Raw genomic sequence first — 10,824 nt, 5'->3', positions numbered from 1 at the left:
ACACACTGCATGTTTCAAATTGATTTATTTTGAAAATAAATTGTTGACACGCAGTAAAGAAAATCACCACGGATTTCTCTGACTGAAGAAAAGGCACATCCAGAGATCCTCAGCTCGCAGAGCGTTTTTGGACCATCTTAATTCTACATATCTCCAGTCTTCAGTCCCTGTCTAGTGTCTGTCCCAGGTACAGCAGGGAAAGACCTGACAGGCTAAGGGAAGAGGTCATGAGTTGGAAAACCAGGCTTTTACACATTAAAAACCGGCAAAAGAACGTCTTTAAAGCACATTTAGGTGATGGTGATTCTGTTTCTTTTGCAGCTCATATTTGCTGTTGAAACTGGCACTACATGGCTGATATCCTTGTTTATGAGCATGTGATACTGCTGCTGCTGCTATTATTAGTTTTGGGTTCTTTGGCCGACTTGAGATTTCATAGGCTAGTGTTGTTCCTAAATGTGGCTTTTAAAAAAAAAAAAAGACCCTTTCCCTTTCATTCATGATTGATAAAACATGATTACAGTATACAGTTGGCATGAGAGCCCTTCAGTGTGCAAAGTTTAAAAAGTGAAACATTCCCTTTCCTGCATAATGAATCAGTCAGGCTGTTAAACCAGTTAAAAAGGGTGGATGTGATTAAGATCAGATGTGATGAAGCCTCGTACGCGTGTGGCCAGCCCCGTGTGCGTCGGGGAGAAAGAGGAAGCGGAGCGCAGGGGACAGGAAGTGAGGCGGAAGAGTCGCTCCCGTCCTGGGGCTACAGGTAGTTCTGGGGCAGGATGGGGTCCCCGTACATGCAGTCCTCCTCCACGGCCAGGTTGTAATGGCTCCCGCTGCCACCCTTGTAGGCGCTGGTGACGATCCGGAGCCAGCCCTTCTCACCCTATAGGAGAGAGGGACACAGTCACCCCCCAGCCTCGCTGACCCAATAGGAGAGAGCGACACAGTCACCCGCCCCCCCCTCCCAGGGGATGGTGTATAATGGCAGGCTGTGGTGTAGTATTAGAGCGGATGGTGTGTAATGCCAGGCTGTGGTGTAGTATCAGAGGGGATGGTGTATAATGCCAGGTTGTGGTGTAGTATCAGAGGGGATGGTGTGTAATGGCAGGCTGTGGTGTAGTATCAGAGGGGATGGTGTGTAATGGCAGGCTCAGGCTGTGGTGTAGTATCAGAGGGGATGTTGTATAATGGCAGGCTGTGGTGTAGTATCAGAGGGGATGGTGTATAATGGCAGGCTGTGGTGTAGTATCAGAGGGGATGGTGTGTAATGGCAGGCTCAGGCTGTGGTGTAGTATCAGAGGGGATGTTGTATAATGGCAGGCTGTGGTGTAGTATCAGGGGGGATGGTGTATAATGGCAGGCTGTGGTGTAGTATCAGAGGGGATGGTGTATAATGGCAGGCTGTGGTGTAGTATCAGGGGGGATGGTGTATAATGGCAGGCTGTGGTGTAGTATCAGAGGGGATGGTGTATAATGGCAGGCTGTGGTGTAGTATCAGAGGGATGGTGTATAATGGCAGGCTGTGGTGTAGTATCAGGGGATGGTGTATAATGGCAGGCTGTGTGTACTATGAGAGGGGATGGTGTATAATGGCAGGCTGTGGTGTAGTATCAGAGGGGATGGTGTGTAATGGCAGGCTGTGGTGTAGTATCAGAGGGATGGTGTGTAATGCAGGCTCAGGTGGTAGTATCAGAGGGGATGTTGTATAATGGCAGGCTGTGGTGTAGTATCAGGGGGATGGTGTATAATGGCAGGCTGTGGTGTAGTATCAGAGGGGATGGTGTGTATATGGCAGGCTGTGGTGTAGTATCAGAGGGGATGGTGTATAATGGCAGGCTGTGGTGTAGTATCAAGGGGATGGTGTATAATGGCAGGCTGTGGTGTAGTATCAGAGGGATGGTGTGTAATGGCAGGCTGTGGTGTAGTATCAGAGGGGATGTGTATAATGGCAGGCTGTGGTGTAGTATCAGAGGGGATGGTGTGTAATGGCAGGCTGTGGTGTAGTATCAGAGGGGATGGTGTGTAATGGCAGGCTCAGGCTGTGGTGTAGTATCAGAGGGGATGTTGTATAATGGCAGGCTGTGGTGTAGTATCAGGGGGGATGGTGTATAATGGCAGGCTGTGGTGTAGTATCAGAGGGGATGGTGTATAATGGCAGGCTGTGGTGTAGTATCAGAGGGGATGGTGTATAATGGCAGGCTGTGGTGTAGTATCAGAGGGGATGGTGTATAATGGCAGGCTGTGGTGTAGTATCAGAGGGGATGGTGTATAATGGCAGGCTCACCCAGGGCTCTCCCCAGGAGTTGCGGACGATCCAGTACTCCACGCCGTTCTCGTCCAGACCCCAGCCGGCCACTGACACGATGTGGTTGATGTAGGGCTCAGCCATGTACTCCGAGTACAGACCGCCCACGTACGCGTCCAGATTATCTGTGGCCATGATCCCACAGCTGCACAGACACAGCCACACATTCCCATTGGTTAGGCCATATTAGGACCCCAACAATGACACATTTCTCATTGGTTAGGCCATATAAGGACCCCAACAATGACACATTTCTCATTGGTTTGGCCATACAAGAACCCCAACGAACAGTAATATGGTGAATCTATGCGGTAGAACGTGTAAAATGTGAGTTTACTGCACTCTGGCGTTTCAGCAGACGCCCTTGCGTAGCGTTCTCGCTCGCCCCCTCTCGGGGCCCTCTCCTGCCTTTCACACTGAAACATGAGCCTGACCCGTCCTGCTCCAGGTCACCAGCACTGGGGTGAAGTGACTACACCAGTATCTTTCACATCCCTATCTGGAAATACTTTACATTCTGGTCAAATTTGGAAAAACACTTCTGCAGATTCCTCAGAATTTTGAACAAAAAATATTTATGAACTTGTACATCTGAACGCATGCGAGACAATGATTTTGTTATGAACATTGGTGGAACGAGATATTATCTAAAGGGTTAAAGTGTTTTAAGTAATTATTTGACCCAAATCTAATGAGCGTTAACTTGAAGGTACAGGGACACCACAGGAATGACACCACTGAACTGGTGTGTGTGTCGCTGATAACCACCAAACCGCCAGGGCTGAAGTCCACCGTGCTCTGTGACAAGCCCTTCACTATCGGCAGAGGTGAAATGAAACACACCGTTGGGCTGACGAAGCACATGCACTTGGACCAGTTACCATCTACAGTCTCATCCACTGGATCAGCTGCTCCATAAAACAGGTCCACTGAAAACAGGTGGAGAGAAGAGCGAGAGCTTGCATGGGTTCGCTAGCCCAATCTACACTAAATTTAAAACTATACTCCCCATCCAGTTTGCATCCTGATAGGGTCAGAGTTTCAGTGTCCCCTGTTACACCTACTATATAACTTCAAGTTGTAAGATTGTGTTGAGGGCTACTATTGGTTGTAACGCTGACTTTGCATCAGCACTGTTCACCTAAGCCCGAAAGTCAGTGTTTATGAAGGTCACTCCGGATGAGCGCGCGTGTACATTTAAATTTAAATACAAACGGTACCTGATGGGGCCTCTTGCATAGATCTCGGCCATCATCTTCTCCCGCCCACTGACTGCCCCGAAATCGCCCACCTTCCACAGGGTGTAGTTCTTCACAATGTTGCACACTCCAAACGTGGTGCAGGTCCCACACTGGTTGAAAGGCTTACACGCTGAAACACGGACCACAGGTTATACATTAAGAGCTTTCGATTAAATCAAGTCAATAAAACTTTCCTTTTTTTCTATAATCTATATATGAGAAAAGAACCCACAATTTTGGGACAAAGATCTCATTATGCAAATGAGTGTTTCGTGTGGTAGAATTTTGGGTCCTTGTAGCCTGTTTGTGTGGTAGAATGTGGAGTCCTGTGGCCTGTTTGTGTGGTAGAATGTGTGGTCCTGTGGCCTGTTTGTGTGGTAGAATGTGTGGTCCTGTGGCCTGTTTGTGTGGCAGAATGTGGGATCCTGTGGCCTGTTTGTGTGGTAGAATGTGTGGTCCTGTGGCCTGTTTGTGGAGAATGTGGGATCCTGTGGCCTGTTTGTGTGGTAGAATGTGTGGTCCTGTGGCCTGTTTGTGTGGTAGAATGTGGGATCCTGTGGCCTGTTTGTGTGGTAGAATGTGGGGTCCTGTGGCCTTTGTTTGGTAAAATTTGGGATCAGGTTGCCTGGTATATGGAGACTGTGTGAGGGTGTGGTATGGAGTCAGTGTGTGAAGATGTGGTACGAAGTCAGTGTGTCAAGGTGTGGTATGGGGTCGGTGTGTGTGGGTGTGGTATGGAATGAGTGTGAGAGGGTGTGGTATGGAGTCGGTGTGTGTGAACGTGTTATGAAGTGAGTGTGTGAAGGTGTGGTATGGAGTCGGTGTGTGTGGGTGTGGTATGGAGTCGGTGTGTGAGGGTGTGGTATGGAGTCGGCGTGTGTGGGTGTGGTATGGAGCCGGTGTGTGAGGGTGTGGTATGGAGCCGGTGTGTGAGGGTGTGGTATGGAGCCGGTGTGTGAGGGTGTGGTATGGAGCCGGAGTGTGAGGGTGTGGTATGGAGCCAGTGTGTGAGGGTGTGGTATGGAGCCGGTGTGTGAGGGTGCTGTATGGAGCCTGTGTGAGGGTGTGGTATGGAGTCTGTGTGTGAGGGTGTGGTATGGAGCCTGTGTGAGGGTGTGGTATGGAGTCGGTGTGTGAGGGTGTGGTATGGAGCCTGTGTGAGGGTGTGGTATGGAGTCGGTGTGTGAGGGTGTGGTATGGAGCCTGTGTGAGGGTGTGGTATGGAGTCGGTGTGTGAGGGTGTGGTATGGAGTCGGTGTGTGAGGGTGTGGTATGGAGTCTGTGTGAGGGTGTGGTATGGAGTCGGTGTGAGGGTGTGGTATGGAGCCTGTGTGAGGTGTGGTATGGAGCGGTGTGAGGTGGTATGGAGTCTGTGTGAGGGTGTGGTATGGAGTCTGTGTGAGGGTGTGGTATGGAGTCGGTGTGAGGGTGTGGTATGGAGTCTGTGTGAGGGTGTGGTATGGAGTCTGTGTGAGGGTGTGGTATGGAGCCTGTGTGAGGGTGTGGTATGGAGTCGGTGTGTGAGGGTGTGGTATGGAGCCTGTGTGAGGGTGTGGTATGGAGCCTGTGTGAGGGTGCTATTCTGGACGCAGTGGATCGTGCTGCTCTAAGCCCTCACCCTGGTCTTTAGCCTGGTAGTTGTTGCAGGTCTCGTCGGGGATGCCGTGGGAGTTGGCGTACTCCCACACCCCCGAGTGGTCCCCGCCGTGACAGGACCCTGCCTGGCCGCAGTCGATCACGTTCTGGACCGACAGGTACGCCGACGGCCAGGCCGCTTTCCGCTTGATGTTGATCCGATCTGTAGGGAACAGGCTCCCTTTAACTGCACTGAATGACACTAACAGGGTGGGGGTGTGGTATGAGGGGAAACGGGGGTGAAAGAGTTCTGCAGAACCCCCCCCCCCTCCAAAAAAAATGTAATTAAAAGATGATTGGACATAGTTCAGCAACCTATCTGAGGAAGCCTTCCATCCTTGGGTAATTGCTCTTGGATAGAGGGTTTACAGTTACACCAGTAAGAAAGGAAAATTCTTAACTACTTTCAGGATCTAATTTACACCATTGCAGTTCAGATCCAACAGGGACTACTCTACTATTGGGAGAATAATCCTCCTGGTGTATTGGAGGCCCAGAGTGGCTAACACTAAAAATCCCAGATCACAAACTGAGTACCTAACTGACAGAAGATAAATACCAGACATATACATTCACCGGCCACTTTATTAGGTACACCTCTTCAACTGCTCGTTAATGCAAATATTTAAACAGCCAATCACGTGGCAGCAACTCAATGCATTTAGGCATGTAGACATGGTCAAGATGATCTGCTGAAGTTCAAACCATGCATCAGAATGGAGAAGAAAGGTGATTTAAGTGACTTTGAACGTGGCAGGGTTGTTGGTGCCAGACGGGCTGGTTTGAGCATTTCAGAAACTGCTGATCTACTGGGATTTTCACGCACAACCATCTCTAGGGTTTACAGAGAATGGTCTGAAAAAGAGAAAATATCCAGTGAGCGGCAGTTCTCTGGGCAAAAATGCCTTGTTGATGGCAGAGGTCAGAGGAGAATGGCCAGACTGGTTTGAGCTGATAGAAAGGCAACAGTAACTCAAATAACCACTCGTTACAATCGAGGTATGCAGAAGAGCATCTCTGAACGCACAACACGTCAAACCTTGAAGCAGATGGGCTACAGCAGCAGAAGACAACCCGGCACTAGCAAGGTGTACCTAATAAAGTGGCCGGTGAGTGTATATATACAGGCAATAAGAGAAATGGCTATGAATAACTGTTACAAAATGAGTATTGTACCTTATCGGACCTGTGTTTTGTAGTTGTTCCAATGACCTTCGGCATGCACTTATTGTACATTACTTTGGATAAAAGCAACTGCCAAATAAATGTAATGTGGCCTTCACTCACATAGAAGGGAAGGAAGCATAAGCTAAATTTAACATGTGCAGCAATTTCAATAACGTTTCATAAGAATAAAGTCCAAGTCATAATTGTCACAAAATGATAGAAGCTGCAGACGCTGTAGATTTTATAATGGCCCGTAACAGGTTGTTAAATTCTGCTTTATGGCACCTCGTCAGGTGGTGCAGCAAAATGGAGGAAATGAAAAAGCAGCGTGATCATGTGGTGTTTTCTGAAACATGCTGACATGAAGGGTGGGGGGCCGGGGGCAGGGGGGGAGGTGAGGGTTGAAGAGTGAATGGTGGTGGGGGGGGAGGGGGGAGTAAGGCAGTGCTTCCCCAGATTTTTCAGCCTGTGGACTGGAATTCAGAATGTCAAAGTCTCAGGGACAACCTCACGTCGTAAGGTCAGCAACACGGTGCGTTTCATTGTGACTGACTCTAACTGCTGGGGACCGGCGGCCATGTTGCTAGGGGCCGGCGGCGGTCCACGGGCCGGCGTTTTGGCACCGCGGGGGTAGGGGATGGATAAGGAGGTTGGGTACCGGCCAAAGCGCTGGTGCTGCCGTGGGCCCAGCAGGACCCGCAGTACTGGGGAATGTGCTGGTTCCGCGTGGTGCTGACAAAGTTGGTTCCGTTGATGTTCCTCCAGTCCCACGCCTTGGGCAGGTCGCCGACGTTCAGGTACTCGTGGGGGCGGGGCCTTGTCCTGAACACCGCAAACACACACAAAGCAGCCATTGGCAAACCGACATATGGAACCACCATTAACAGCCTGGTCTTTCCAACGTTCAGTAACAGCCTGGGATTTCCACCGTTCAGTAGCAGACTGATCTGTGGCCACCCAACGTCCGGCCCTCAACAACAGGCACTAAAGAACCTTAGTCGGTTCCCCTCCCTTTCTTCAGTGATGTCATTTGGTTTTCTGATTTACCCTGAACACTAAGGAAATGTGGGTTCAGACCCTAAACGTCTCAGAGGTTGCTAGCATTTGGCTTTCTTGCTAAACACTCTCCTTAGGCCTATACCAGCTGTGAGCGAGTGCAAAAGCTTTTGATGTGGGTGTGAGAAACCCAAGTGCTCTGCCTCTGGTTGGTACATTTAGGGCCTCAAAATCAGCATTTCCTGGTTAGTAAGGGAATCTCTGGAAATAATTGCTTCCCTGGGTCTTACCGTACTTTTGTTTTTTCTTTTACTAAACCCAAGGGCCAGGTCGACGCTGAAATGTGATCTTAAAAATAACGTGGTTATTCCCCCCAGCCTGAAAAGCCGAAATGATCTTTTTATCATCACTTCCTCAAACGCAGAAAGCTCATCAGCAATCGACAGCTACCAAACATATTTAGTCTGAGAAATGCGGAACTTATTTTCTCGCTGTGTCCCTTAAAGATGCAACCAAAAAGGCATCATACGAAACGCAAGCATCACTCCAGGCATTCCAGCCAGAGGAACGAACCTTTGCATGCACGGCTCAGATGCCGCCCCCGTAAAAAAAAAAACAGGCATCAGAATGCAGGGGCCTACACCTGAACCCACAAAGCCTAAAAAGCATGCAGCGGAAAACATCCAAATCCGCAACACAAGAATTCTGATGGTCGCAGTTTTGCTACCTTGGCAACCTGGTCACTGATTCATGAAACGATTTGAAACGCCGAATGGCCCGGGCATGGGAAGCCTGCAAAGGACTGAACGACACCTGGATGTCAAAACTAATTCTTGCAGTGTACATCCATATGCAGAATAAACAAGCCAGTCCCACATGTGCAATACAATCACTTTAATGTGTTTGAAAAAAATAAAAATTCACAGGACTTCCCTCTCCGATTTCCTTGTTGAGCATGCCGAAAGGTGGTGTTCTACTTGAAACTCGTGATTATGACGAGGCATAACAACCGCAAACGAACCCCACACAAAGATCTTTATGTAGCTACTCTTAATACATCTATAAAACATGATATAATTATTACTATTATTATTTGCGATACTATAATAGCTTGTTGTTAGTAATGCGACGCCTCATAAAATTTCATGTAAATAAAAATACGTGAGAAATAAACAAGTAGGCTAGTCTTACATAGTTTTGTCCATATGGCTATAGCATTTTAATTAAAAAACATGTAAATACATCTTATAAGAACAGGATAAACAAAATTAAAGCACAAAAACTATTTCAGATTTAAATAACTAGCCTACAGATTTCCTACAGACTAGCAATAACATACCGAGGAGTTCCACATATTAAAGACGCTTTTCTTCTGTGTAAAATCTGGTTAATATTACTGATGCTTTGAAACACACTGACAGGGACATCCACAGAAATTAACTGTAACGTTAGATCTAATGTTTTTTTATCTAAGTTTAGTTTCTGTTTCAGAGAAATCAGGTGCTTTCCTACTGGTACTAGTTTACTTGATATGTTTACTTAATCACGCCACTGTTTCACAACGAGTAAATAACACCAGGCTAATATTACATGTGCGTTATAGTCTACTGAACTGTTTATATTAGAGCAGCTGTTTATATGGGCATCTATTACAATTAACTTTACACTACACAATTTTATCTCTATTTCAAATAATCCAGGTTCGAAAACGTGTTATAGTCAGCGACAGTAGGCTACTTGGCGAAGCTGCTAACAAGTCACCATTCTAGTTGTATAGATAAATGGTGTCTAAGTTAGATTCAGTGTTGCCGCTTAAACTGATTTCAGTTTAGACTCTGGAAATTTTATCCTTTCTGAATCGACATAAGGTCTAAGAACGCTCAGCTGACATTATCCAACGGGCGAGCTAAAAAGAAGAATGGAAAAAAAAAAAGCTTAGCTCTATTAGCTAAGTTAGCTCACAAGGCAGCCCCCAAAATCACAGCAAGCGGAAAACTAAAATAGCCACACATCACAAGTTCACGCAAAATGACTTGCTCGGCTAACGAAACAGAAAAGGTGCATCTATAAACAGGATTTAAAAAATGAATGATTCAGCCAGACGTACTTTATTCCAAACTGGGTTTTCCTCAGCGCTGGTCGGTAGCATGGCTCATTCTCGTTGAAGTAGCGTCCGGCGAAGGTACCGGATAACAGGCATAAAAATAAGAGCAACAGTCGGGCCATGTTGAGCGGGTCCACGGTCATATGACCAAATTTCAGCTTTAGCTCAGTATTTATACACGCCGATGATTTCGGTTAGTTCAACATGCGGAAAAAAACAGTTCCGCTTACAGCGCTGAAAAGATGACAGTTTCAGAACGAAAATGTCACTACATGCCACTTCCGGTTGTAGCCAGAGCTGCCGGTTTGTATCCAGCGAGGGAGATCACCATGTGCGTTAGTAATGTCAACAACACGAAGATAAATCATGGATTATATCCTCTTTTTACACATAAATCCGTTTATTTTGCAGCATGGCTTGCTACCTTAATTCTCAATGATAGAAAACATGGCTTGGAAACACATCAAATGTAGTTTGCGTCACAAGAAAATATGTAACCATATACAAAATGATTTCACTATGTCACAATTTTTATGAATAACTATTTGAAACTACTTTTTAACCAAGTCCTTTTTGTATATTTATAAACTACAGTCATTACCAGTGTCAGTGTATGTGACTGTATTTACAATGCTTATTTCTGTTAGAGACTGACGTATTGCTCTGGTATGGTAAACGATATACATTGTACAATTGCTAGTGTCTTGACTCTATTTTAAGCATAGACATTCGCAGACTTTTTTTTTTTTTTTTGGGGGGGGGGGGGTCAATTATTTCTAGCTCATCAGTAAAGATTGTGCTTAGGATGAACTTGGCAGTGACAGAGAAGAACCCTGAACCTCCAATACAATACAAACAAGAGGGCAAGAGATAAGTATGGATTTATCCCCAAGCAGCCTCGGAACACCAATGCAAACAGTGCTAATCAGATACCTCTACCCAGGGTAAACCAAGGGTTTGCAAAATAGGGTTAAGACACATTGGGATTATGAGACGTGTAGTTCTCGTATGAAGAAATGTGAAGATCAGTCCAAATAAATTCCAGCTTAGACAGACTGGCTTTTTCCAGAAGAAAAGTAGTTTAGATTTGTAACTAGGAAGTAGACTGAACAGGCTGCAGAAGCCAATTTTGATAACCAAGGGGAACCCTTCCTTTGATCACTGAGAGAGATTCACTATGAAGTGCGATTAAAGGTTTGATCTGAGGCGGCTTTCCTGTTCTGACCACGTAAACTAGCAGCGGCCGGTAACCGTTAACGTTTTCATATTTCGCACGTATGAACTGTTGGTCCTCGTTATGATTCCAAGTGATTATTGGTCGTGCAGGTCATGGGGTTCATTCAATACACACGTTTAAAGAAACTGGAAAAACTGGT

At 46.6% G+C, this 10,824-nt stretch overlaps 1 protein-coding gene across 1 annotated transcript; it reads right to left on the bottom strand.

Moving 5' to 3' along the window:
- Window positions 1–6: 6 nt before the first annotated feature.
- On the bottom strand, window positions 7–9,732 carry ctsz (cathepsin Z). The gene is made up of 6 exons (XM_064305076.1): window positions 9,452–9,732; window positions 7,007–7,170; window positions 5,165–5,344; window positions 3,526–3,676; window positions 2,285–2,450; window positions 7–883 (listed from the first exon to the last, which is right to left on the bottom strand). Exons 1-6 carry the CDS (start codon window positions 9,589–9,591, stop codon window positions 758–760), a joined length of 927 nt encoding a protein of 308 aa, XP_064161146.1. The 5' UTR covers window positions 9,592–9,732; the 3' UTR covers window positions 7–757.
- Window positions 9,733–10,824: the final 1,092 nt, after the last annotated feature.

Source organism: Anguilla rostrata, chromosome 13 (assembly GCF_018555375.3).
Source record: "Anguilla rostrata isolate EN2019 chromosome 13, ASM1855537v3, whole genome shotgun sequence".
NCBI lineage: Eukaryota > Metazoa > Chordata > Actinopteri > Anguilliformes > Anguillidae > Anguilla > Anguilla rostrata.
This window is presented reverse-complemented; position numbering and strand designations above follow the sequence as displayed.